This window comes from Nuphar pumila, chromosome 8 (assembly GCF_984573655.1).
Source record: "Nuphar pumila chromosome 8, dmNupPumi1.hap1.1, whole genome shotgun sequence".
NCBI lineage: Eukaryota > Viridiplantae > Streptophyta > Magnoliopsida > Nymphaeales > Nymphaeaceae > Nuphar > Nuphar pumila.
The window spans coordinates 22,287,737-22,315,715 of record NC_143256.1 but is presented as its reverse complement, the minus strand read 5'-3'; the positions used below and the strand labels follow the sequence as shown (position 1 = coordinate 22,315,715).

At 36.5% G+C, this 27,979-nt stretch overlaps 1 protein-coding gene across 4 annotated transcripts; it reads right to left on the bottom strand.

Annotated features, from left to right (window-relative positions):
* Positions 1-888: 888 nt before the first annotated feature.
* Positions 889-27,979, bottom strand: LOC149829779 (cystinosin homolog). 4 transcript variants are annotated; one of them, XM_090015625.1, is made up of 9 exons: positions 27,700-27,970; positions 27,440-27,572; positions 25,539-25,628; positions 25,328-25,452; positions 13,607-13,649; positions 7,394-7,511; positions 7,253-7,302; positions 6,445-6,530; positions 1,343-1,401 (listed from the first exon to the last, which is right to left on the bottom strand). In XM_090015625.1, exons 1-8 carry the CDS (start codon positions 27,816-27,818, stop codon positions 6,465-6,467), a joined length of 744 nt encoding a protein of 247 aa, XP_089871751.1. In that variant the 5' UTR covers positions 27,819-27,970; the 3' UTR covers positions 1,343-1,401; positions 6,445-6,464. The 4 variants fall into 4 exon arrangements, 3 of the variants coding, with proteins under 3 accessions (XP_089871749.1, XP_089871750.1, XP_089871751.1); XR_016433592.1 differs by lacking the exon at positions 1,343-1,401 and adding an exon at positions 5,523-5,578 and having other exon boundaries at positions 6,388-6,530; XM_090015623.1 differs by lacking the exon at positions 6,445-6,530 and having other exon boundaries at positions 889-1,401; positions 27,700-27,979.

Here is a 27,979-nt window from a genome sequence, read left to right as displayed (position 1 = left end):
AATTCTTAGAGAATGAGCTTATGAAAGTATTAAATATTCTAGAAGCTTTTTACTGAGCTCGCCTTGTTAACTTATAAAATGCCTTTGGTACTGCATTGCATGAGGGTGCCAGTCTTTAAAGATTAAAAAAGAGCATTTTTTCACATCTAAGGATGTCAACAAGAATAAATGTTTGAGTTAGACCTCTACTAAACCAATTCTATTTACTTGGGATTTGGTAAAAAAAAATTGAATCCCATTATTAATTGGGCCGTATGATATTATATGATAGAATCTAACTGAGCCCAGATTCATTTTCACTGTAACCCGATGAATATCTAAAAGAGTAAACGCAGTACAAGTCTGTCAGTTATTTCTCAAAACTAAACCTAACAGCATAATAAACATGGATTAGATTTAAATCTGCTAGAATATGAATATTTAATCAGATTTTGGTTTTCATAAACTAGTAATGTAGTCTGATTTGGATTTAGTTGGGCCAGATTTAGTTGGGCCAGTTTCATGCTCGACTCTTCATTATGATTTCTGAACCAACTCCATGTAAAGCGTACCTCTTGGTCAGATTTGACAATACCCAAAGTAGCATATAATTGATTCAGCGTGGGACCAAGTCCCCAAGCAGTTTCCAAAATAACTCAACCTGCAGTGCCACAAATTAGCATATAATTTATTCAACGGTGAGACTAAGTCCCCAAGCTGTTTCCAAAATAACTCAACCTGCAGTGCCAAATTCACATGTATTGATTCAAAGTTCTGCACTCGCTGATTATATCTGTTTTCAACAGAAAACCTGCAATCAGCAGTAACTCCACTAATTCAGCAGCAACCAAACTCCATGGAAATTATCCATCCCATTATGCAAATAACATTTAAAAGAGTACTAATTACTTTCACAAACACAGCAGAACCTATTTATTGCTAACCATGTTCTAGTGACAGGGTTTTCTAGCAGATCATGAACTTCTGATTGAAATCCACAGCTCTAAGTTTATGAAACCAGATGCTTTTGGCCCTGACAATATGTATTTTATACATGAATTTCAGCAATGGAGAAAAGACCTATATTTAAAATGTCCTATGTGACACTGCTGGGTTCAAACAGGCCAATATATCTTATAACAGATGCACCCCAAATCTGACGAGAGATATCTTTGCTATATCTGTTAAACAAGGATGCATTCATCCAGTTCTGCCATTACAATATCACTATTATACATCTGCAGAAGTTGGTTTGATGCCAGCTGATTGAGGGTCTTCTGCTTCCACCACTTGTATGGTATTGCGCGGGTTCAAAAGTGGTGTTATACTTTCTACATTGACGATACTGTCTCTTTTGTCCTTCCAGGAAGGGTATAGTATATAATGCTGGACAATAAACAGAAGATCGAAGAAAACTACTTCCTGCAAAAATTCTCATTTCAGTACACCAGCAAAGTGAAGAAGTGATCGTCCATAACATAAAATGGAAATGGTTTTCCACATTAATTGAAAAAAAAAGAATAAATAGACCCAAGAATTATACTGTTTAACTATGATACATTCATACAGCATTACCGAACAACCAAATTATCATTTTGAAGCAAGTTTATTAACAACAAAAGTAGAATCCTTCCACTTTCTACAGCTGCATGCTTTCTTGAATTTTTGAACCAGTGAAATGAAGCGTAAACAAGAACAGTTTCATTTTCTTACTCATCCATTTAGTCAATTAGAAATTGGGCCTACAAATGCCATACAACTAGCATTTCTTCAATTATTCAGTAAACATAGGCGGATATCCTCAATTTTTTTGCATAGTTGGATCAGCATAAGAATAAAGATGTATAAGTTGATGAATGACATGTTGGGTAGTATCCACACAGCCAAAAGCCTTGTCATCTAAAAAGTCCAATCAATGCAAAGGAACATTTACATCTTATTTATTTGCAAAATAACTTATTCCATTCAAGGATAAATAAAAAGAACGGAACAATGATCAATCCAATTCATATATATTTTTTGGGTTCAAGGCCACTTCTTACAATCCTAACCCATCAATCACCATATCACAGCATTCCCATTTAGCTAGTCATTTCTCTCATAGAACACAAAGCATGATAGAAAGAGAATGGTGGACACAGCCACTCATATATTTGGTCAGGCCAACTACACACAATATATATATATATATATATATATATATATATATATTCAGGTACATCCAAATGGGTCAAATACTTAACAACAACAAACAACAACAACAACAACTACGCCTTCATCCCAAAACAATTGGGGTCAGCGATATGAACCAAAAAAGAAATTCATTTTGGGTCTTCCACATGAATCCTTTTCCTCCAATCATTTCTATCCAACGCCATGTCCTCGGTGAGGTTCAAAGCATTCATATCCTTTCCTATCATCTCCATCCAAGTCTTCCTAGGCCTACCCCGACCTCTTTTAACTAATATATTGATATTTTCTCAAGTAACTTAAGTAACCTAGAAATGAATAATCAAGAAAATTGATATTTTCTCAAAGATTTCCTAAATTATTCTTGATAGTCAAACTTGGGTATTTTTTCTTCCTCATACAATGATAATGGTTTCATTGTCATCGATGAGAGAACCATACATCCAATCACACATATAAGAAAAGCTAATCCACGATTTCTTATTACAATTAAGAATGTGATCCCAAATTTTATCAAAATCCCATTTTTGTTTCATTTTTCTCTATTTACCACAATTTATGTTTTCCTGAAGGATTTATCTACAAGAACCACGTGCACTAGCGGAATGTGACATGGAAAGCTCCATATGGTAGGTGGTCTACCAGAAGCTCCAAGTACTTGTTATGTCTGATGTTATTGTTGAAGACTTGAAGTTAATGTATGACATAATAGGTTTCAACCATTACACTGAGGAGTCTGTCTTTTGAAGTCCATGGAATAAAAAATTAGTTCCTTCATTGTAATTCAATCAATGAAGAACTTTGTCATAATTAGCTTGTTAAAATGCACAATTGCCTTTTATTCAGAATAATAATAAAGTCTTTTCACTCCTTGAGTTAATCCATTTAAATATATGAGTCTAGCTACAATTGCTTCTCTTTCTACCGACAAATACTTTGTTGTTTTTGTAGATGACACTTTTGATGCCTTCAAAATTTTCAAAGATTGTTCCAAAGCATTATAAGAAACAAGTATATTTACTATGAATGATGAAGACTAGTATTCAGTTTTTCAGATGTGCCAAGATAGCAAAATGAGGTGGTTGAAAGGAAGCATAGGCATATTAAAGTCTTTCCAGCAATAACTCTTTCCAATAATATACCAACATTCCTGTGGTAGAAGCCTTTCATACAATCAAATATCTTATTAATCTCCTCAACAATTTTTTGCTGTAAGTAGCTATCCGCGACACTAATTTGAAAAGATCCGGAATATTAGAAATTTAAGATATTTGGTTGTTGGAGTTATGCATGGGTAGACAAGTGAAAATGGAGAAACTATACTTTTAAGTTAGAATTTTGTATTTTTGTTGATTCATCCTAAATGATATAAAATACAATGGATATTTTAGGTGTTATCTGCCTAGAAACAAAAGGGAAGTTTTGACTTTTACACATCTGACATGATTATTATGATATATATCACCAGAAAGAAAACCATATAAAAACATGTGCATCACAAAATGAGCCTTTTTTTTGTAAGTGGTTTTCATGACAATAAAGAAACTTTGCAGATTGATGCCGAGTGATTCAACAAACCTCATGCAATTCTTCGATAATGAACATGACAATCTGCTGCCCAAACAAATAATGATGTAGATGAACCATAAATTATGATATAAATCCAAACATATAGAAAAGAGGTATAATTAACAATGGTCTAAACTCAACTAAGAAGAGATTTTTCCTGTTCTGAAGATTACTTTAGTAACAGTTGTTCTCTGCTCTACTGCATAACAATCCATCATCAATTGGGCAAAAGGATTGCCTTTTTATCTAGAAATTTAAATGTTCATATTAGTAGCCAGTGGGTTTAAGTGAAGCCAAAAATTGGGGCTGCACATAAATTTAATAGATTTCTTTATGAGTTTAAACAAGTTTTAAGAGCTTGGTTTCAATGTTTTGTGACACTTTAAAGAAAGGAAAATTGAATATATATATATATATATATATATATAGAGAGAGAGAGAGAGAGAGAGAGAGAGAAGTGCAAGTATGTTGATAGAACTTCATACATTACTGATATTATCATTTACTAGAACTTCAGTCATTGGTTGAAGAAATAAAGAAATTTTTGCATGAGAGATAAAATGAAACATTTGGTAGATGATACTTTTTGGGCATTAAAGTTTCTTAGAATGATGAAGGAATTAAGTTATTATCACAAAAATATGTAGAGGATATTTTGAACAAGGTTAATACGACTTATTGTGAACAAATTGATTTGCCTTACATGATGAATAGAAGGTTGTGATGAGATCAAGATACGATACTCAAAGAACCAAAAGAAATCCTAGTATGGCTGGTGCATTATGATAGCTCAGGATTACTTGACCTTTAATACTTGGAAAATCAAATATACCAATATAGGTGTTTGCCTATATAGTGTAATGAAATCAAGAAGCCTCCACATAACTCATACAAGAGGCACAAAGCAAATCCTCAAAGAGGTACAAACACAAAAGCCACTTAAGGGCTAATCAAGAACACTCAAACATAAACCAATATTTTTTATTGATGAACGAGTGCACACAAAATGCATAGAATACAAGGGACTCAAGGTCCCATATTTATACACAAAAGAGGCAATGAGGAGCTCCCAATATAGCTGTTGGGGGCTCCTCAACGGCTAGACATCTAGCCATTTGGAGCTCCCAACAGCATATTGAGGTTATATTGTCAAGGACAATAATGCCCTTGACAATATAACAATGGTCAAAAATAAAGAAAAATAAAAACAAAAAACCAGTTCAGCCCCTAATGGGCGATTCCTATTACAAGGTCAAAAGACCAAAATAGCCCTTGAGGGTAAAATATATTACTGTCACAATATATATATATATATATATATATATATATATATATATATATATATATATATATATATAAGGAGCACCCATATTCTAACACATAGGATACTTTATATTGGATCAGTTTGCTGTAAGAATAATCCAAGTAAACAACTGATTCAATTAGTTTGTAGTCAGGTCTAGCACAGAAGCAGAATATTGAGCATTAACAGCAGCATCTCCAAGATTTTTTGGATACGATGATATATTGAATCTATTGGGAGTGAGAATATGTTGTTAATTATGTATTATCATAATAAGAGTGCATTGGAAGTGGTGCAGAAGCAGATCCAAACAAAGTCATCAATATCAAGCATAAATATCTAAATGTCAAGTTGAACATGTTCAAGCATGATGTGCCAATTTAATGTAAAGGATTATTAAACAGTCAATAGGGGCATTTCGGTAATTCCCCAAACAACAAGGTATTTTGGTAATGTTACTTTTCTAGAAGCCCAATGATAAGACTATTATACAACGAAGTTGTACTATTTCATTTATGTATGGTGATAACAATCCACCTATGTCACAGGGATTCGGCTAGCAGGGTGCCGCACCCGCGTCGACGCGACTCGACGCGGGTGCGGGTGTGGGTGCGGCACCGGGTGCGGTCAACCCGATCCTGGGTGCGTTGACCGCACCCAGGATCATTTAGGTCCTTTTTTTTGGATTTTTTTTTTTTTAAAATTTGCCCTCTAAAATGGGCTGCGAAATTTTTTTTAAAAAAAATCAGCTGACAGCTGTTGATGGGCTGCGAATTTTTTAAAAAAAAAAAATCTGCTGACAGCTCCTGTCAGCTGCTGACAGGAGCTGTCAGCAGAGAAAATCGGATTTGAAAAGGCAGCTCCTGACAGCTCCTGCGATTTTTTTTTTTTAAAAAAAAATCTGCTGACAGCTCCTGTCAGCTGCTGACAGGAGCTGTCAGCAGAGAAAATCGGATTTGAAAAGGCAGCTCCTGTCAGTCCTGGCAGGAGCTGTCAGCAGCTGGCAGCTCCTGTCAGTCCTGGCAGGAGCTGTCAGCAGCTGGCAGCTCCTGTCAGCTGCTGCCAGGAGCTGTCAGCAGCTGACAGCTCCTGTCAGCTGCTGCCAGTCCTGGCAGGAGCTGTCAGCAGCTGACAGCTCCTGGCAGGAGCTTTTCAAATCCTTTTTTGCGTAAAGGATTTTCTCTCTCCCCTTTATATATATATATATATATATATATATATATATATATATATATATATATATATATATATTACATTTTTGCCCCTGCCGCACCCCCGCACCCGGGTTTTTTGGAAGTGCCGAATCCCCGCACCCGCACCCGCACCCATGTGACATAGCAATCCACATATGTTGTAATTCTGTTGTATGACTATTTGTAGCTAGCCATAATAAAGGTACTTACATATGAATATAATTCTCTAGTCACCCCAATTTACTAATAATGTTAGGGGTCAATAGGGCTGTCTCGTTGCTTTCCTTCCCTCTTCCCTGTTGAAAGAATATACAAGGTTTTACAAATAAAAGCTATTAAGAAAAGAAAAGCTTTTTATATTCAGCACATAGCTTGCAAGTAGAGACGGCCAATGTAGGACTCCTTGATACTGATAAAAAAGATTTTTGTTTGCTCTTCAAAAGTTACAAATTTTATAGTTTCATAATTTCTTTCATAGAAGAGTACAGGCCAAAACTCCATAGATGGCCACTGTACAAAACATCACCATCATAGAACTGCCTGAAGGAGTCAATGACACAAAGGCAGAAATCATAGCGCACAAAGGCAAACCGAGAACAAATACAAATAAATGCATCAAGAGTTATGCTATAATAGGCAATTTGACATTAAACGTAGACGTATATACAAATTAAAGACAATGATGAGTAATCTCCCAGAGAAGATTTACTACAATAAAAAAAATAACTAACAGTAATCATAGATAGTAACCAAAGAGCATTTAACAATCGCAATCCAAATACTTTTATCTTTGATAAATGTAAAAGAAAATCCCCTATCGTAGTATAGGAACCAAATAAGCAGCCATCATACGCATGGTTCAATTATTTTCACAACGCACAAAAGAATGACTAAAAAGACGACCAACAATTGTACTAACATGCCATACAGAAATTAGCATGAACTAATTGATCCAAACAAAACTTCACATAATGCAACACTTTGTCAGAAAGATACAAAACTTTACAAGTACACATACCAAGGAAAGCAATGTCTTCCCTATATTGCCATAAAAATTGACCAATGAACCTACAAAATCAACCAACACTTTGTCACAAAGATACTAAACTCTGCATGAACGCTAAAAAGAAATACCACCATAAAAAGAGGAATTACAGACGTTGGTCCAAAGACTGAATGCCCAATTGTGCAAAGTTTGTAACACCACCAAGCAAATCAAGAAGAATGTTTCCAATACTCCATCCAACTGTACTCTTCCTCACAAAGTTCATGAAAGCCTACACTACATTAGAATATCAGAAACAAGCAAAAACAGTATATGGAGAAGTGGATGACGTAATAATTATTATGCATAACTTTGGCAGTGCATAGTGTTTAATGGTAAGTAGGGATGATGTTTAGCAATATATATAAAGGAACAAAATGTGTTCACAACAAGGGCTAAAGAATCCTATGATTGGACTTGAGCATCAAAGTAAACATCCTTCCAAACTGCATGTTAGTTTACTGGACTCAAAAGAAAATTTCATATTTAGATTGGCTGTATGTTAGCAACTATTTATTCATAACTAGATGGGGTTACATGAACTCAGATTTAATCAAGATCTGTTGCCTCCTTCACTTTCACAGTAAGGGCTAAAATTGCTATGGTTGGACTCTGACGAGTCTGATCATCAAAGGAAATATCCTTCTGGATTATATTAGTTTGGACTAAAACAAACTTATATTTGGATTTTTTACACGTTAACACCCATCTATTTACATGTTAAGTGTTGATATATGAAGCTAGTGCCAAACAAGTTCCATTATCTCTTTCAGCAAGTTGGTTATGATAGAACCAAGGATACGTAGTTCCCATTTGGATGATGCCCAAGACCCAGTTACAAACTGGATTTGGGCATAAAACCTAGCTTTTAGGCTATAACCAGGTTTTGTTGACACCAAGACTGTCTCCTAAACTAGGTTTTCCAGGAAAACCTGGTTTAGGAAACTCAGACCCCCTGCCACCAACCCCTCAAGCTTTTCAACCTAGTTTATCGGCAGAACTGACCTCCTCAATGTTGCACCTCCTATGTCATGCCACCACCTCCTCCTTCCTCATCTTCGTCTAGCTATTTTAGCTGACGATCGACCAAACAACTGGACTTTTTAATCTTTTCTTTTTCAGTTTCAAAGGAGGATGGTCATTTTCGGGCTACCCACCAGCCAGAAAATGGCTGTAATAAATTTTTTTTAACCTGTTTATTCCAGTTGGCTGGAAAATGGCCGGCCTTCTTTCTTTTTGTTGTTTTTTACTTTTTGGTGACATTCTGGCCACCCACTGGTCGGAAAATGGCTAATCACCTTTTTTTGTTTGTTTAATTGTTTAGTTTTTGGTGTCCAAAAACTAGGTTTTTAGTCATCCAAGCAACTTGCTAGCTTTTGGCAAATCAGGTTGGCCAAAAATCTGGCGTTTAGGCAAAACCTAGGTTTCTTAAAACCAAGGTTTTCCCCTTGTCATCTAAACGAGGTAGAAAATTGGTATTTGTCTCATTGCCAAACACAAACTCTTATCTTAAAATGGTTTTTGCACTACCTACCATGAGGTTTCACATTTTGACTTTCCTTTTCTAACATGTTCCAGATTACTGTCTTTACCACTTCTTGACATTTCAAAATGATCTACAAGATGCAGAAAATTATCAAGGTCATCATTCAAATATCTTTCATTAAAGCCTTTTTTCTCTGAACAAGTTTCTATTTTACAGCTCCTTCACGTATCAAGTTCAGATAATTATACAAGGATAATGTCTAGGAATATTTTCAAGTTAATCAAGCTTTATCCACATTATTACAAAGTAGACCCAGATCATGTTAAGGTCCCTCCTATGCAACTGCCTTTTTATGCCATTTTAACTTTGATCTGGACTAGCTAAGCCTTAACCCCAGCTCAAAGTCTGTTGTAGCTTGGCAAGTTCCAGCCATATCTCGTTGACATATTTTTCTCTTGCACATAAGGAAATCACTGCCCAACTTGTACCTTGGCTTTCATCAACATAAGCATTAACTTGCTCGTGGTGCCCATGGCCCAATGGTGCATCCCCACTTTGTTAAGAATATGTATGGATTGGATCAAGATCCAAGTGTAACATATATACTGTATTTATCACCCAAAGGGTATTGATGTAACTTCTCACATATTTTGATATAAAAAGGGCAGACGTCCCCTAGGCTGGGGTAAGACATCTCATTTCAAGTTAAAGTCTGTTGTAGCTTGGCAAGTTCCAGCCATATCTCGTTGACATATTTTTCTCTTGCACATAAGGAAATCACTGCCCAACTTGTACCTTGGCTTTCATCAACATAAGCATTAACTTGCTCGTGGTGCCCATGGCCCAATGGTGCATCCCCACTTTGTTAAGAATATGTATGGATTGGATCAAGATCCAAGTGTAACATATATACTGTATTTATCACCCAAAGGGTATTGATGTAACTTCTCACATATTTTGATATAAAAAGGGCAGACGTCCCCTAGGCTGGGGTAAGACATCTCATTTCAGATCTGATCCCTTCTACTATTTTCTTCTCCTTCTCTCCTTTCTGCAGGTTGTGCAGGACACGTCTTCCAAAGGTTATTTTCACATGGTATCAGAGCTCAGAAGAGTAAGTCATGTTAAATCATTGACTGCAAACTTCTTCTCCATTAAAAAACCATTTGTAAACTTCTTCTCCATTAAATCCCTTTTTCTTCCTTCTAAATCTCATTCTTTTTCTTCATCTCACGTCTTCCAAAACTTTCCTTTATTTTGGTCTTCTCAGATCTGATCCATTGCTTTGCAGATCTGATTTTTTTTTTCTTCCAGATTAGATCTGACGTCTGATCTCAAATTTCTTCTTCATTAGTTCAGACATCTCAGATCTGAAAATACCAGATCTAAAATCAGATCTGATTCTACAAATTGATTCTTATCCCTGCGTCAGATCAGATCTGAATCTGAATCCGATCTGGTGACATCCTTTTGGTGTTTTTATTCTACATCTGATGCCACCATATCTTCTTCCTCTCTTCCGGGTAAGTCCTCTTGGATTTTGGAGCCTCTTTCCATATGACACATAATGAATTCTTACTATCCAATTGCATCAATTCATATTTTTCATGTGTATCAACCGCCGATAGAACTTCTTTAAATGTGAAAAATATAGGAAATTTAAACAAAATTTCAAATGATTCAAAAAAAAATTGTTTCAAATGTTAGAGTAATTCCCAAACTTAATTTAAATCTTATTTTTTATTCCCCAAATCTCTGATTATGGGTGTAAGGTCTTTTTCTTATCTAAGGCTTGTTGGGTGCAGGATCGCCAGTCAGGGAAGTTGATTGGGCAAGGCCATAGAAGAGGAGACCTTTCCTGTATGGGCTTTTTATATCTTTCTAAAGAATCTTTTTGTAACTATGCTAAAGAGGTTGACTTAGACCTTTGGCATAGACGTCTAGGACACCCAAGTATATCCAAACTAACTTTTTTTTCATTTTTGGAAAAATCTTGTAAGAAAAAAGACTATATATGTAATGATTGCATAATTGAAAAAATGAAAGCATTACTTTTTGGTTCTAGAACTTCTTTATCTAATGAAATTTTTGAATTGGTGCATTCGGATGTGTGGGGTCCCACTCCCATTATGCCAAAAGGTGGATTCTCATATTGTGTTACATTTATAGATGATTTTAGTAAACATACCTGGATCTACTTCCTTAGATTCAAATCCGAAGTATTTTCATGTTTTAAAGATTTTCATAATCTTGTAAAAAATCAATTTAAAACCAATAAAGATCTTCCACTCCTATTCAGGGGAAGAATTTCTTTCAAATGAATTTCAATATTATCTAAAAACCAATGATATTTTGTACCAAAAATCATGTCCTAGGACTCCTCAACAAAATGGAATTGTTGAGAGAAAACATCGTCATCTTATTGAAACTACTAGGACTTCTACTTCTTTCAAAAGGAGTTCCAAGAAGGTTTTGGGTCAAAGCCACTCTCACTGCAGTGTATTTAATAAATAGAATAAGTCTTCAATTGAAAAGCTTTTTAAAACTATTCTCGATTTGAAAAGATTAAGGATTTATTTATGTAAATGCCTTGTGCTCCTTGAAAAATATGATAAACTCTCTCTCAAAGCTATTGAATGTGTATTTTTTGGATATGTCGATAACAAAAAAGGCTATTGGTGCTATGATTTAAAAAATGATGAACTTTATGTGTTTAGAAATGTTACTTTTCTTGAAAAAGAAAAAGGATTTGATCTTAAAAACCTAAAGAAGAATCTGAGTATGCTTTTTTGTTTGACTTGTTGCCTAAGTTAAATGTTGAGATTGGTGATTGTGAAAATGATGATAATGAAGTTAGTAATAATACTTAACCAAGGGATGAATCGAGCGATAGAGGAGAACCTACTCATGGTCTTACACATTACCCTAAGCATGGTAATAGGGAGCATCTATGTGCAATTGAAAATTATAGTCAACCTCTTAAAATAGAGGAACCTAGTCTTAGAAGATCAGAACAAATATCTAGAACCCCAAGTAGGTTTGTTTTGTATGAATCATTTTTTCCCAATTATAGGACATGTCTTCTAGCCATTCATTCATATCATGAGTCATCCAACTATAGAAAAGCTAAAAACATCAAAGAATGGGTTGAGGCTATGAACTTAGAATTAGATGCATTACATAAGGCCAATACTTGAAATCCAACATCTTTCTAAAGGCAAAAGGACAAATAGGATGTAGGTGGGTTTTTAAGATCAAAACAAAGAGTGAGAGATACAAAGCTAGGTTGGTTGCAAAAGGATATTCTCAAGAATATGGTATAGACTATGACCACCGTTAGGACTCTAGTTGACGTATCATCCATTAGAAAATGGCCTATATATCAATTAGATGTTAAGAATGTTTTTCTGAATGAAGAAGTCTACACGGATCATCCTCCTGGTCTAAATATTGAAAAAGGCATAGTTTTTTATAAAGCTTTATATGGGCTTACAAGCCCCTAAAGCATGGTATGACCGGTTCAGTAGAACTATGTTATATTTTGGATTTAAATCATGTTACACTTACACTATTCTTTTTATAAGATCTACAGGTCTTACAATTGTCATTTTGCTCTGATATGTTGATGATATGATATCACTAGAAATGATAAGAAAGGAGTTGAAGAAATTAAAATTATGCTTAAAACCTTAGTTTTTTGAGATATTTCTTAGGTATTGAAGTAGCCTATTCACCAAGAGGATATATCTTGTCTCAAATAAAGTTTGTAGCCGATATTGTTGCATGTTCGCGGATCATAGACAAGAAATCTGCCACCACTCCTGAAGTGATTAATGTCAAAATGAGAGTTGAAGACGGGGTCTTGTTGGATGATCCAACTCCTTATAGGCAGATTTTTGTATCACTATTGTATTTATTTATTACTAGACCGGCTATTGCGCATTTCAGCATGTGTCTACTTCAGTTCACATGAGTGTTATGTCGAGAATAGTAAAGGGCTATTATTATCATCTTCCTCATTGGTAAGATCTTATTGCATATATTGATTCTAACAGGGGGGGAGAGATCCCAATAACCGACAATCAACTATGGGTTTTTGTATCTTCTTAAGTGATTCCCTTATATCCTGAAGGTGTAAAAAGCAACAGAAGGTGTTGTTGTCCTCCACAGAAGCTAAATATAAAGCAATGGCTACAACAACAACCAAGGTCGTGTGGATGCGGTTATTACTTACCGATATGGGAGTTGATGTCTCGGAACCTTCAAAGTTATGTTGTGATAACATGCCATATATATAACCAACAATCATACAATCCATGAACGAACTAAGCATATTGAAATGGATTGTTAGTACGTTCGGGAGGAACACTTGAAGGAGACGATTGATTTACCATATGTACCGTCTGAATTTCAGATTACGGAATTCTTCACCAAGTCTCTTTCTCTACCACGGTTTCTTTTTCTTCTTAACAAACTTTCGATGATCTCACCATAAGTTTGAGGGGGGAGTATTAAATATATATATATATATATATATATATATATATATATATATATCATGGGCTTTTTGGTCATTTCAAATCATGTAATAGGGATAGCCTAGTAGGGGCTGTATAAACTTTTTAAGGGCTTTATTTTCTGTATTTTTTTTAATTGTTACAGTCATTGACTGACAATATGACTTGGACTGTTGGAGGCAAACTAATATATGATGCAATCAGATGTGGAGCTTGAATCAGTGAGCACAAAAAATATTCTGAGATGATTCAAAACAGGCATTACAATTGTCAAAGGTATAAGGAACATTAAATAATTCAAACCATGGTGAGGTAAATAATAACCTGGGGAATGTATTTGATGGCTGTCATGAAAACTTGTATCGAACTGCATTGAAGAGAAATCATAATGCTTCAGTTTCATCTTAATTTCAATGTAGGTTTGAAACTTTGAATATGCAATGCAAACATCATCATCCCAGGAAAATTATTCATGTAGATGTAAGAAATGAAAGCATATGAAGTTATTTCAGGTTGGACAAGATCTTTTTCACATAATAAAATCTTTACTAAAGATACCTAATGCATACAAACTTATATGAAACTACAGTTGCCATAGAAGCAATTCAAGCTGACAGAATCAAGATATAGCAACATAAGAGCATGCAAAAAGAGTTGGATTTCATCACTAAGCATAGAATACAAAACAACAGCAGTGAACCTCTATCAATTTCAATACTATGTATTAGACGTAACAAAGAAAGAAGAGAGAGAAATGGAGAAGAAACTCAAAAGGGGAAAACATTAGCTATCAAAGAATGAGTAATAAAACATATAGGAGACATCCCCTTTAGCTTACACAAGAAGACAAAAATAGTTGACTAAGGCTCCTATAACTATGTTACAGAAATGCCCCTCTAGAATAGACATATGTACAATGGAAAGGGGGTAGCACATATACATGTAATATAAACTTTACATTCCTTAACACTCCCCCTCAAACTTGAGATGATGATAACACAATCATTCCAAGTTTTAAAAGAAAGGGTTGGAATGTCTTCAAAGGTAGACTCTTGGTAAAACAATCCGGTATCTGACTAGCAGTCCCAATGTACGACAATAATATGATTCCTTTCAAATAAGCCCTATGAGTGAACTGACAATCTATCTAATGTGCTTGGTCCTCTCATGAAATTCTGGATTTTTGGCTATAGAATAACACTCTGATTGTGACAATACAAGGTAGTGGCAATAACTATCTCAACCATGTGCCATTTGTAGTGACCCAAGCATGATACTCTGCTTCTGTCGTGGATAGAGAAACTCTCTGATGTTTTTTGTTTTTCCACGATATCAAAGAATTTCTTAAAAATATGCAAAACACAATTGTGGAATGTTGATCCTGAGATACTCTCTTAAAGTCTGCATCACAATATGCCTTCAACTGTAATGCAGATGAAGCGGAAAAGAATAGAGCATAATGCATCGTGCTCTTAATATATCTAACAATCCTCAATACAGCTGCCAAGTGAAAAGATCTCAGACCACTCATGAACTGACTCACCACATGCACACCGAAAGTAATATCTAGCCTGGAGATGGTCAAGTAAATCAAAGTCCCTACTAATTGTCTATATTCAGTAGGGTCATCAACAAGCCCGCCATCTAAGTGCTTTAACTTGCAGTCGGCTTCCATAGGAGTATCCACTTACTTTTTGTCTTTACTCAACCTTTCCTTGTCAATCAATTCTGCTGCATACTTATGTTGAGTCAACAAATAACCTCTCTGAGAATGCAACCTTAAGTCCTAAGAAATATTTTAATTCGCCCAAATCTTTCATCTCAAAACTTTCCACCAGTTGAACCTTCACATTTTCAATCATAGTCTTATCATCTCCCACAATTATCGTGTCATCCACATACAACAAAAGTATACAATGCCCCTCGAGTAGAAGTTACAACAAACAATGTAGGGTCATGAAAGCTTTGTTTGAACCCCAATCTCATAACTGCATTACTGAATTTGTCAAACCAAACACTTGGAGCTTGCTTCAAACCATACAAAGCGCTCTTCAACTTGCACACTTTGTCTTCCTTATCAACCACTCCCTAAGACAACTCCATGTATACTTCTAAATTCTCATTCAAAAAGGCATTCTTGACATCTAACTGCCGCAAGTCTCACCTTCTAATTGCAATCATCGCTAACAAAGTTCTAATAGTGGTCATATGGGCACTAGTGTAAAACTCTCAGCAAAGTCTATCTCGAGCTGCTGACTATATCCCTTTGCTACAAGGAAAGTTTTGTATCCTTTTATTGATCTGTTTTCCTTGGTTTTGATTTTGTATACCCATTTGCATCCCACCACATTTTTCCCATGTGGCAGTTTTACCAACTCCTAAGCCTTCATTCTTTTCTGTGCCTAACTCTTCACACATAGCTTTTTGCCACTCAGGCTCCAACACAACTTCAGCATAGGACTTAGGTTTATAATAGGACTGAATCATAGCTAAAAATGTTTGGTGAGTAGCAAAAAAAGACTCATAAGAAACAAAGCAAGGAGGAACTGAAGGACAAGAGCTTTCATGCACCTTGATATTCAGGATTGGCCTCGGGAACATTGGGACTTGGTTCAGATAAGACATCACCTTCCTGATATTGTTGCTCAAGAAAAGACTGGGTACAAACATCTACAGGTTTTCTACTATAGGTAATCCACTCTTTCTTCGTAGCTTTTTCAGGAGTTTCTAGAAAAGAGATAAGGGAAAAACAAACTCAGGACTCAACTTGATGTTTTTTCTTATGATATGGCATATGCTCCAAGAATTCTACATGTCTAGAGGTCCAAACTTTTTTTCCCATAGGATCAAAACATCTATATCCTTTCTTATGGGGCTTTGTCCAAAGTTTGACAATGTGAGAAGTGCTATCATTCATCAGTCCTCTCTTTCCCGTCTCTCAAGGTCTGTCTGAACTCATTGCAGAAGAAACTAAGATGAAGTCTCTTCAGATCTATTCTACTGGTGATTATGTTATGATGGCATCCAAACCAGAGTTACCAGTCGAGGAAGCGGGAGCGGGAAGCAATACGGGAAGCGGGACGGGAAGCGAGGCACTTTCAAAAGTTTAGGAAGTAGGGAAGCGTGGGACCACTTAGAAGAAAATTCCAAACCGTCTCGGAAGCGACCTAGGAAGCAAACCGGAAGCGAGGGGGAAGTGAAAAAAATGGAAAAAATGGGGAAGCGTGGGGGAAGCGCGCTTCCCATAAATGGGAAGCGTGTTTCCCATAAAATGGAAACGCGCTTCCCATAAAAGAGAAGCGTGCTTCCCAAAAAAGGGGGACACTTCCCCTCACGCTCTGATCCAAACCAACATAGAGCCTTGGGGCTGCAAAGTCTGGAGCACCCAAATTTGATATGAATGGGGTAAATTGCCACTACCCTAAGGAAATAGGGCACACGAAAATGAGTTGTCTAGTGTTGAAGAGGAAAAGTGCAATAATGGGAGAAAATGCTGCTATACATGGTGAGAAGAGTTTTGTGAAAGATAAAGGAGTGGTAGCAGTGATGCCTCCTACTTTTGTTTCTAAGCCATATGTGCATTCAAGGCTAGACCAACTTCAACAACAAGTTCAATAACTTCTCTCCCTATCTACTTCTTTAGTCGCTAGTTCTTTCTTGGGTACATCTGGTTGTGCCTTGTCTGGTATCCCTAGCATTAGTTCTAGTTGGTTAATAAATTTAGGCGCGTCATGTCACATGATGGCAAATGAATCCATATTAACCAAGGTTACCGGAAGCGCCATAGTATATGGGGAAGTGTGAAACGTGGCACTTCTGAAACGTGCTGGGAAGCGCCAAAAAATTGGGAAGCACGCTTTCCAATTTAGGGGAAGTTTGCTTACCCCTCGCTTCCCCTTCTTTTTCATTTTTTTGTGTTTTTTATTTATTTTTCTTACTTTTTTTGCTTCCCCATCACTTCTTAGGTCGCTTCTGGTTCGCTTCCTAGGTTGCTTCTGAGACGATTTCTGGTTCGCTTTTAAGTCGTCATGTGCTTTTCGCTTCCTAAAATTTTGGAAGTGGCTCGCTTCCCGCTTCCGCTTCCCGAATCGCTTCCCGCTCCCACTTTCCTGACTGACAACTCTTATATTAACTAATTGTAAACCATGTTGTAGTATCTTTCACACTGTAAATAGCTCTTTCATGATTATTTTTAAAGTTGGTTCTGATGCTTTTGCTTCTGATCCTAGTGAAAAACTTAATATTGGGTACTTGGTAGTATCTACTTTGTTTTTATCCCTCTTTATTATGAGATAAATTGTCACCAAGAATAGTTAAGTGTTACTTTATTGGGTTCAACACAATAAAGTTGGGGTTTCTTTCTGAGAAACCGTTACCCCTTTCATCATAGCGGTACTATTAGACATACACGGCATGTTAGTACTACGATGATTGGATGAGAGGTTTATGGTAACCTCGTGTCGTGCAATTGCACAATGATAAAAAGAAAAATCACATAAATGGTGATCATCGCCTTCACAGGTAAGATGCTCGATTTGGTTTGACAGAGCATGCAGAATGTTAAAATGTAGCTCCTAAAATCATTGTAAATATAAATATATATATATTTATATACATAGAGATATATTTACATATAATATATTATATGTACATATATCTCTATATATATAAATATATATATTTATATATTTTTACCCGAAAGGGCATTTCTGTCATTTCCTGTTTTGCGCATATTCACTTTTAGAATATGCTGTAATTTTCTTTTTATTTTTACTTTTGTAATTTCTTTTTTCTTTTTATTTTTGATTTATTTTATGTGCATTGGGGGTCCCCCAATAGAGTCGTTGGGGGCCCCCAACGGTCACAAATGTGACCGTTGGGGGCTCCCAACGACTCCTTTGGGAGCCCCCCCTTTGCACCTTCTAACATTTGTATAAATAGGGGTGTTCCCCCCTTGTATTTCCGAAGCTTGAGAGTCTCAAGCATTTGCTTTTATATATTGAAATACATGCATTATTGCATGTTTATTATTTATACACTTTTTGTGCATTTTGTTCAAGTGTTGTGAGAGTGCTTTCGTGCACTTCTTTTATAAAGTTTTTATGCTTGTTTATGTATTGTCTCTTCGTAGACAATTTCACATGGTATCAAAGCGAGGTTGGTGATTGGAGATCGTGAGATCCGCCTTTGTTCGAGTGCCTCGAAAACCGTGCCTTCGGATTTTTTGAGATTGAAGTGGTGGATCTTGCTTCTCAAATATTTTAGAAGGATCTTGTGCTAAGAAGAAGTTGAAACATCGTATTGGTACGTCTTTTTTCTTCTTCTCTCTACGTCTTAATGGGTGAGAAAGAGTCTCACTTTGCCCTTGGCTTCAAATTGAATGGGTCCAACTATCATATTTGGGCCGGGAATATGGAGGCCCACATAAAAGGAAAAGGATTGTGGGGTTATGTGCAAGGAACAATTCCGGAGCCGGAACCCAAGATAACTATAATGGATGGAAGTGAAATCAAGATTCTTGAGGGAGAGGAAAGGATCAAAGCTCTTGAAGAATACTCAAAGAAACACGACGAATGAGAAATGAAGAACTTCAAGATTCTTTCTTGGTTCTTCGCATCCGTCGAAACGAAGATTAATGCCAACATTATCAAATTCAAAAAGGCATCGGAAGCTTGGCATTATCTCGAGAAGATGTATACATCAAGAGACCTATCTCATAAGTATTACCTTCAAAAGAAGGCCCTCTCCCTTACTCAAGGTGAAATGTCTATTAGGGAATATTTTGCCGATCTTTCCTCTATTTGGGATGAGCTCTCTATGCTTGAACCAAAATGGAGTGGAGAGGCAATTGAACTCCGCCACAAGCAACTTGAAGAAGATCGTTTCTTCAATTTTTTGAATGGGTTGAGACCGGAATTTGAGCAAATAAGGTCATCACTTCTATCCTCATTTACTCCTCCCTCTCTTGAAGATGTTCTTACCAAATTAAGTGGTGAGGAGACTCGTATGAATTTATGTAAACAAGGACCAAGTGTTCTTATGGTTCCTTGTAATTATGAAGAAAATAATGAGGTTAATGCCGTATCAAGACCCGGAAATAATGTAAAGACCTATCGTCCTCCTCACTTTAAATTCCAAAATCAAGGAGGAGATGGTGGACAAAGAGGAAAGCGGGACTATAGCAAGACCATATGTCACTTTTGTAAAGAACCGGGGCATATCAAGCCAGTATGTCCCAAATGGAAGAAGCTTCTTGCTATGGCCACCACCGGCGCACCACAAAAGGAAGAGGCATCATCAAGTGGGTCACTCTCGTTGAACCAAATAATGGAAGCCCTTCAACCTCTTCTCAAGGGAGCTACATCCGGTGCCGTCGTGTCTACTTCTTCCATTCCAGGTAAAGTCCCTTGGCTTTTGGACTCAGGTGCATCCTTTCATATGTCCCCAAACATGTTTTCACTTTCCGATTATTCAAAAAATGCTTCTTCATCCTTTGTTTCCACTGCGGATGGAACTTCTCTTGAAATTAAAGGAATAGGCAATTTTGAAACTCAAGATTTTTTTATTCCAAAAATTAGATTTATACCTAAACTTAATTTAAATCTTCTTTCTGTTTCTCAACTTTCGGATCATGGTTGTGATATTAAATTTTCATGTGATAAATGTCTAATACAAGATCGCCTGTCCGGGAAATTGATTGGGGAAGGCTTTAGAAAAGGCGATTTATACTACATGGAATCTCTTCGAGTTCCAAAATCTTTTTGTAATGTTGCCTGAAACAAAGATATAAACATGTGGCACAAAAGACTTGGTCATCCTAATATCACAAAGTTGTCTTACTTACATTTTGCAAAAGACCTATGTAAAAGTTCCTTTTCTTGTAATGACTGTATTCTCGGAAAAATGAAAAGTTTACCTTTTGAGCAAAGAACTATGTTCTCATCAAAACCTTTTGAAATTATTCATTCCGATGTTTGGGGACCAGCACCTGTTGTCTCAAAAGGAGGTTTTTCTTATTATGTTATTTTTGTGGATGATTTCTCTAGATATTCATGGATCTTTTTTCTTAAATTCAAACATGAAGTCTTTTCTTGCTTTAGAACTTTCCATTCGATGATCAAGAATCAATTTAATAGTAACATAAAGATTTTTAGAAGTGATTCTGGAGGAGAATATCTCTCCAACCAATTTAAAACATATCTTGAAGATCAAGGAATCATTCACCAAAGATCTTGTCCTAAAACCCCCCAACAGAATGGGTTGGCCGAAAGAAAACATAGACATATTATTGAGACCACTAGAACCCTTCTTATTTCTCAAAACATACCAAAAAATTTTTGGGCTAAAGCTGCTCTTGCTTCTGTTTATCTAATAAATCGTTTGCCTTCTAGAATATTAGGAAAAATATCCCCTTTTGAGATCTTGTATAAACTCGAACCAGATTATAATAGGTTACGAGTCTTCGGGTGTAAGTGTTTCATTCTTACGGATAAGAATGACAAACTCTCTCCCAAGGCTATCACCTGCGCTTTTCTTGGATATTCCGAAACTCAAAAGGGATTTCGATGCTATGATCTTCGAGAAGATAAATTATATGTTTCTAGAAATGTAACCTTTTTGGAAAATGAAAGTGGATTTGAAAAAAATGTTTCTCAACAAGAAAATTTTGATTATTCTTTCCTTTTTGACTTATTATCTAGTAATGATGATACATCCAGTGATGATGATATGTCATCAAACCATGATGAGAACATTGAAAGTAATATCGAAGAGCATAACCAACAAGAAGACAGGATTTCTAATGGTCCTATAACATACTCTCGTAGAAACCAAGACACCTTTAGAAGTGCTATTGACCAATATAGTGAACTCATTCCTGTTCTCGATCACCGAAGGTCTGAGAGGAATAGGAGACCTCCCACTCGTTTTGTCTCCTTTGATTCCTTTTCGCCCCGATATAGGGCTTGTCTTAGTGCCATTCATTCTTATTTTGAACCAAGAAACTTTGAAGAAGCAAAGAAATGTATAGAATGGCAAGAAGCTATGCAAAATGAACTTAGTGCTCTTAAAAGGGCTGAAACGTGGGATTTTCAATCTCTACCTATAGGAAAGAAAACTATAGGTTGTCGATGGGTATTTAAAGTTAAAACTAAGAGTGACGGATCACTTGAAAGGTATAAGGCTCGCTTAGTTGCAAAAGGGTATGGGCAAGAGTATGGGATTGATTATGAAGAAACTTTTGCTCCTGTAGCCCGAATGGTTACAGTTAGGTGTCTTATCACTATTGCATCTATCAAAAATTGGAATATCTTTCAAATGGATGTGAAAAATGCCTTTTTAAATGGTGATCTTAATGAAGAAGTGTATATGGATGCTCCACTTGGCATGGAGATCCCTAAAAATAAAGTTCTTGGTCTTCAAAAGGCCCTTTATGGTTTGAAACAGGCTCCCAAAGCCTGGTATGACAGATTTACCAGTGTAATGCTGGAAAATGGTTTCTCCTCATGTTATACTGATACTGCTCTATTTACTAGAAAATCTAAAGCAGGGATTGTAATATTGTTATTATATGTTGATGACATGTTAATCACAGGTGATGATATACAAGGAGTCAAGGGTATTAAGTCCGTCTTGACTTCAAAATTTGAGATGTCAGACTTAGGTTTTCTGACATATTTTCTTGGCATTGAGGTTGCCTATTCGCAACGTGGTTATTTTCTATCTCAGTCTAAACTTGCTTGTGAGATTATTGACAGATCAGGGATTTCTGATGACAAAGTATGTGAAACTCCTGAAGTTGTGGGAGCCAAAATGAAGATTGACGACGGTGTTCCTCTAACTGATCCTACTCCTTACAGACAGTTGGTAGGTTCTTTAATGTATCTTAGCATTACTCGACCCGATTTTTCACATGCTATACACATCGCCAGTCAGTTTCAACATGCTCCTACAACCGTTCATATGGGTGTTGTACTTCGCATCATCAGATACTTGAAGGGAACAGTGAATAAGGGAGTATTCCTATCCTCTTCTTCTAAATTAAAATTGTTTGCTTATACTGACTCAGATTGGGGAGGTGACCCTAGTAACCGTCACTCCACCACTGGTTTTTGTATTTTTTTAGGAGAATCCTTGATCTCGTGGCGATGTAAAAAGCAACAGAAGGTCTCCTTATCATCCACTGAAGCCGAATACAGAGCCATGGCATCTACCACCATGGAAATAGTATAGATTCGACGTCTTTTGGAAGATATGGGAGTAGTTGTCAAAGAACCAACAAAGCTATGCTGTGACAATAACAGTGCCATCTACATTGCCAAGAACCACACATTTCACGAGCGAACAAAGCATATAGAGATGGATTGTCATTATGTCCGAGAGGAATACTTGAAGAAGGTCATTGATCTGCCATATGTGACATCTGAGTATCAACTTGCCGACTTCTTCACAAAAGCTCTATGTTCGCCCAGATTTCATTTCCTTCTTGACAAACTTGCGGTTATCACACCGTAAGTTTGAGGGGGGGTGTTAAAATGTAGCTCCTAAAATCATTGTAAATATAAATATATATATTTATATACATAGAGATATATGTACATATAATATATTATATGTACATATATCTCTATATATATAAATATATATATTTATATATTTTTACCCGAAAGGGCATTTCTGTCATTTCCTGTTTTGCGCATATTCACTTTTAGAATATGCTGTAATTTTCTTTTTATTTTTACTTTTGTAATTTCTTTTTTCTTTTTATTTTTTGATTTATTTTATGTGCATTGGGGGTCCCCCAATAGAGTCGTTGGGGGCCCCCAACGATCACAAATGTGACCGTTGGGGGCTCCCAACGACTCCTTTGGGAGCCCCCCCTTTGCACCTTCTAACATTTGTATAAATAGGGGTGTTCCCCCCTTGTATTTCCGAAGCTTGAGAGTCTCAAGCATTTGCTTTTATATATTGAAATACATGCATTATTGCATGTTTATTATTTATACACTTTTTGTGTATTTTGTTCAAGTGTTGTGAGAGTGCTTTCGTGCACTTCTTTTATAAAGTTTTTATGCTTGTTTATGTATTGTCTCTTCGTAGACAATTTCACACAGAATTGGTCGTTAGTTAAAATAGAACCTGATGTACCCATTCGTCTCTTGGTTCCGTCAAGACAGAAGATAGGATGGTACAAAAACTCTGATGGACTGGTTGTTAACAACTACACTCCTCGAGTAAATGACTCGGTGTCCCCAGACATCGAAGTTAGGGGAAGTGGTAGTTCTCATGAACTTCTGCAGAAGTTGAATGCATTCCTTGCCAGACATCGAAGTTAGGGGACGGGGCTACAAAAAATTATCCTAAGTGGTAGTTCTCATGAACTTCTGCAGAAGTTGGATGCATTCCTTGCCACGAATGCCTCTGAGGAATTCTCTCTCGATCACTGGCCATCCCCTTAGGAACAGACTAAGCTAGTTGTTCGGAGTATCAAAATACATAGCATAACAAACCCCCGAGCAATCTTAGTTGCTTTTATGTTCTCTCCTGTGCGTACCCTTAGGACAGCTAATATTGAAACAATGTTATCATGCTCATTTTCACTTATTCTAAACTACACATCACGAATGAAACTACGCATGTGTTAGTCTTATTTTAAATTGTTATATCTATGCACCTACCAGTTTTTTATCAATCTAACCTCGTTTCATGGGTACAGGTGGTGTTTAGGTCAGTACGGCAAGTGATGGCACAATGATGTGATGATATCAAGATGAGACTCTTTCCTTAACGTTTCGCTCCTGAGGACATTTTTGCAATTTGGTATAAGGTTTTTTTTTGAAATTTCACTTTTCGTATAAACGTCAAAACCTCGTTTTGAATTTATTTGGTTTCAATGAATGTATGAAGTTACAAATCTATTGCGTAATGGAAAATGTTCACCCGTAATGCGCCCAAGGTCCGTTGACTTATTATTTCGAACACCATTTTCCGTTGAAGTGCTATGTTAAACTCGGAATGATTACAAGGCTAAGTCCGGGATTTTGGGATCATTACAGACAATGTCCAATCTTGGTTAAGATTGTTGAGTACATATACATATATATAGCTGCACCCTCGTACCCATCTTTTACAAGATTTCCCATGCCGTACCCTGCACCTGCACTTGCACGTACTGGATGCATCCTCTCCTCTATTCTTATATCATGTTGTGATCCTTTTCATTCACATTGGAAGATTCATTAATAGATTTGGATGTTCAAAGTAAATTAATAGTTTAATGTGTAACTTTTTTTGTGACATTCACTAGTATAGATGTACTTCACTGTTTTAGCCATGTCACCTAGGTATAGGTGCGTGTACGGGTTTGGGTACGGAGGGTACGACACGGCAATTCCAAAAAATGTGGCTACGGGGACATGGCTATATATATATATATCACATAAATACAAAATAAATTCAAAATAAACTGAATATAATATATTGTATCTGAAACTATATATTATATATCTAAAATATATATTATATACTGAAAATATAATATAGGACATGCAAAATGCATGTGTCCAGTACCCATACCCGTGTCGGTACAGGTACGCCACCTAAAGTGGTGTGTCCCGGTAACATAGTGCATTAGGCATATGCTTTAAACATTGAAAGTCATACCTAGGTTGCAAGAGATGCTGATGTTGAATAGGAAACCCACTGATACCAACATTTTAGAATTTAAATTACATGGAAAACCGGCATGCTCTGCATAGCCATTAGAACTTTAAAGTTTCTCCATGAAATTTATGATATGCTATATATTTAGTCAAACCAATTGTTCACTACTCTCTGTATCCAACCTATACTAAAAACATGGTATGCCCCACTTCAAACCTGAATAGGGCCCATTACCATGCATTGCAAATTATTTTACAAGATAGGTAAATTTCACAGCACATCAGTGAATGGCTTTCAACCAAATACATGCCAGTATACCTACTTCAGATTCAGTTTCAATACTTTAACAAGTGGAAAGTGCTCGCATGCTTGCAATAAACTCACTTGAACATTGAGATGAGCCACAGCCAAGAATGGTTTCCCAATGCTATGAAAAAACAGACTGCAGCGAAAGCCCACACAACAACAGTGATTGCAATACAAATTTTTGAGACTCTTTGACCACCTCGCTGCAAAGATCAAAAGAAGCACATGCATAAATATAGTGATGTTAAAGAACATGATATTGAAATGTTGTTTGACTGGCTTAATTTACTTCATAGATGAGAACTTGGAAAGTAGTGAATCCTGTCAAAAGAACAGCATGGACTGAAAATGCTACATCATTTAAAGCTACTGGTATCATCTGCAAAACAGAATGATCGATTAACAATCAACCATTTGGGTTGTATGAACATCATGCAATAATTCTAACTGTATGAATTGCATGTACTTAATACATGGAGTAGGTAAAACTGTAACAGTAAGTGTTCGGGAGTGGAAACAAACTCCATGAACTAAAACACATGGAAAGAAAATTGAACCAAATTCTAGAACTCATTGAAGGGGTAGAAAGACAGAATAAGCCTAGCTATGCAGCAAAGAAAAGTACATGAGAAAGAAAATCAGCCAAATTTCCATTGGCTGTATATTACAGCATAAAAGAATAAAGAAAGTTGAAAAATCAAACATTAACATAACCTCTAGTACTCAAAACGCAGTCATAATCAAGAGTCATGACAACATGGTGTGATGCAAATTCACTACGCAGAAGTTGTTATCTCTAGGTTCAATATTTAACCCTAACTTCTTAATTAATTGTGACAAGACTTGATAATATCCTATCTTCCCCAAAGAAGACAACATTCACCACCTGCCTGAGGAGACTTCATAAAGTAAGCCAGTTTATAATGAATGCACAGGCCCCACGCTTACTCATGTGTGTGCCTGCGCATGTGCGCACATGCACACACTATAAAAAAGATCTGAGTGTGCTTCTGCAACTAACCATATTTCTTACCTTACTATTAAGTTTTTCAATGCAAATGAACCTTGTATTTGGACTTACCAAGTGTCCCTTCTGATACTTGTTCAATGCTACTTGATTTGCACTGGAAATTGATCTAAATCTAATTATGAATTCTACTGTCCTTGCCATAATAGTTTTTCTTTGAATTTTTTATATTATCACCTGTAAGATCCCACCACCTAATTCTTGGGGCTTCTTCTGATTTTCTCTTGCCATTTGATTATTGGTATTCACATCTACAACCTATAGCATAACGCAATATGCTTCTGCAATTACCTAAAAGTTGAGTAGTTGAAGTCTATAAGCCATTTTTTTTTATTTTGGGGACTACATGCCAGTGCCCAAAATATCCTAATTCAACCCCTTAAAAATTGGCATCCAACTGCAATGTCTTCACTGGACCTAGTTCATATCCCATTGGTTCTTCAACAGAACAAAAAAAATAATTGACTACCATTGGCTTAAAAGATGCTTGATTGGCAACCTGTAATCCCAAAAAGAAATGCACCATGACAGTGCCAAACTGTCCAACTAATGATTGTGTACATCTATTAATTAATCTGTTGAACACAAGAAACCTTCATTCATTGTGCTAGGTGTTTAAAATGTCCCCGAACAAGATCGCCATTGTTAATTTGCATTTGAACATTTTGCAGGTCATCTCTCACTTCTTCATACTAATAAATAGCCACACAAACAAAAAGCAGAAATGAGTTTCACATGGTTTAACCTATATGCTTTCTTCCATACATCTAGAGGCCCAAAAGGGAAACACCGAACTCTTTGCAGCAAACATGACGCAGTTAAAGAGAAATAACGAAACCATCGCGCACACTCAAAATCGACAAACACTAATCACTGCATTAGCAACTCATTACGTTCAGTTTCTGCAAATATCAAGTATCAAACCCATAATAGTTGTTCTTTATATGCACGTATCCCCACAACTCATTTCACTGATCCCCTATCCCTTCAAACCAATATGGTATACACGATTTGTGCCTTTGCACAATAAGCCAATAAAAATGAAATCCATTAAAATTCCATGTAAATTTACAAAATTTAGCTTGTGGGTGTTTATCAGTTACTCAAACCCCAAAATCGAAAAATGAGAAAAGAAGAAAGACAAGAAGAAGCAGCGAGAATACCTCATCATACCCATATTTCTGGCGATACTGCCTTTGAACAACAGGGCTGAAGTATAGAGTGGCGTTGTAGATGAGGTAAACTGTGTGCTTCGTCAAATTGAGCACTAGGAAATCGAAATTCAATCCCACCACGCTAGAGGGGCACAAATCAAAGAACCATAAGAGAGAAAGAAGGAACTTTGGCATTAAAAAATGATGGGTATTGCACAAATTACGGAATAATTAGAAAACAAAACAGAAGGAGAGAGAAATGGTGAGACCTCTTCCGGTAGTAATTGAGGAGGACTTGTGGGTAGAAACTGAGGGACCAAGAGGAGAAAGCAACCCATCCAAGAACTTGGTACGTTACCTCTAGAGGGAGGGAGTGCCAGGATGACATTCTCTCTCTCTCTCTCTCTCTCTCTCTCTCTCTCTCTCTCTCTCTGTGTGTGTGTGTGTGTGCGCGCGCGCGCTGCTATGAAAATGGAATCTGAGTGGGTCTTCTATCCCAAAGGCCGTAAGAATCTGCCTCAGATCCACACGGCACCCTCAACGAATCTG

Coding starts and splice junctions, on each gene's coding strand:
- LOC149829779 (XM_090015623.1), bottom strand. CDS start 27,818: ATGTCATCCTGGCACTCCCTCCCTCTAGAGGTAACGTACCAAGTTCTT. Junction 7,303..7,393: donor CATTCAGTCTTTGGACCAAC/GTCTGTAATTCC, acceptor TTGATTTTGTAG/GTTCATTGGTCAATTTTTAT. Junction 1,402..7,252: donor GGAAGACATTGCTTTCCTTG/GTATGTGTACTT, acceptor GAATTTTTGCAG/GAAGTAGTTTTCTTCGATCT.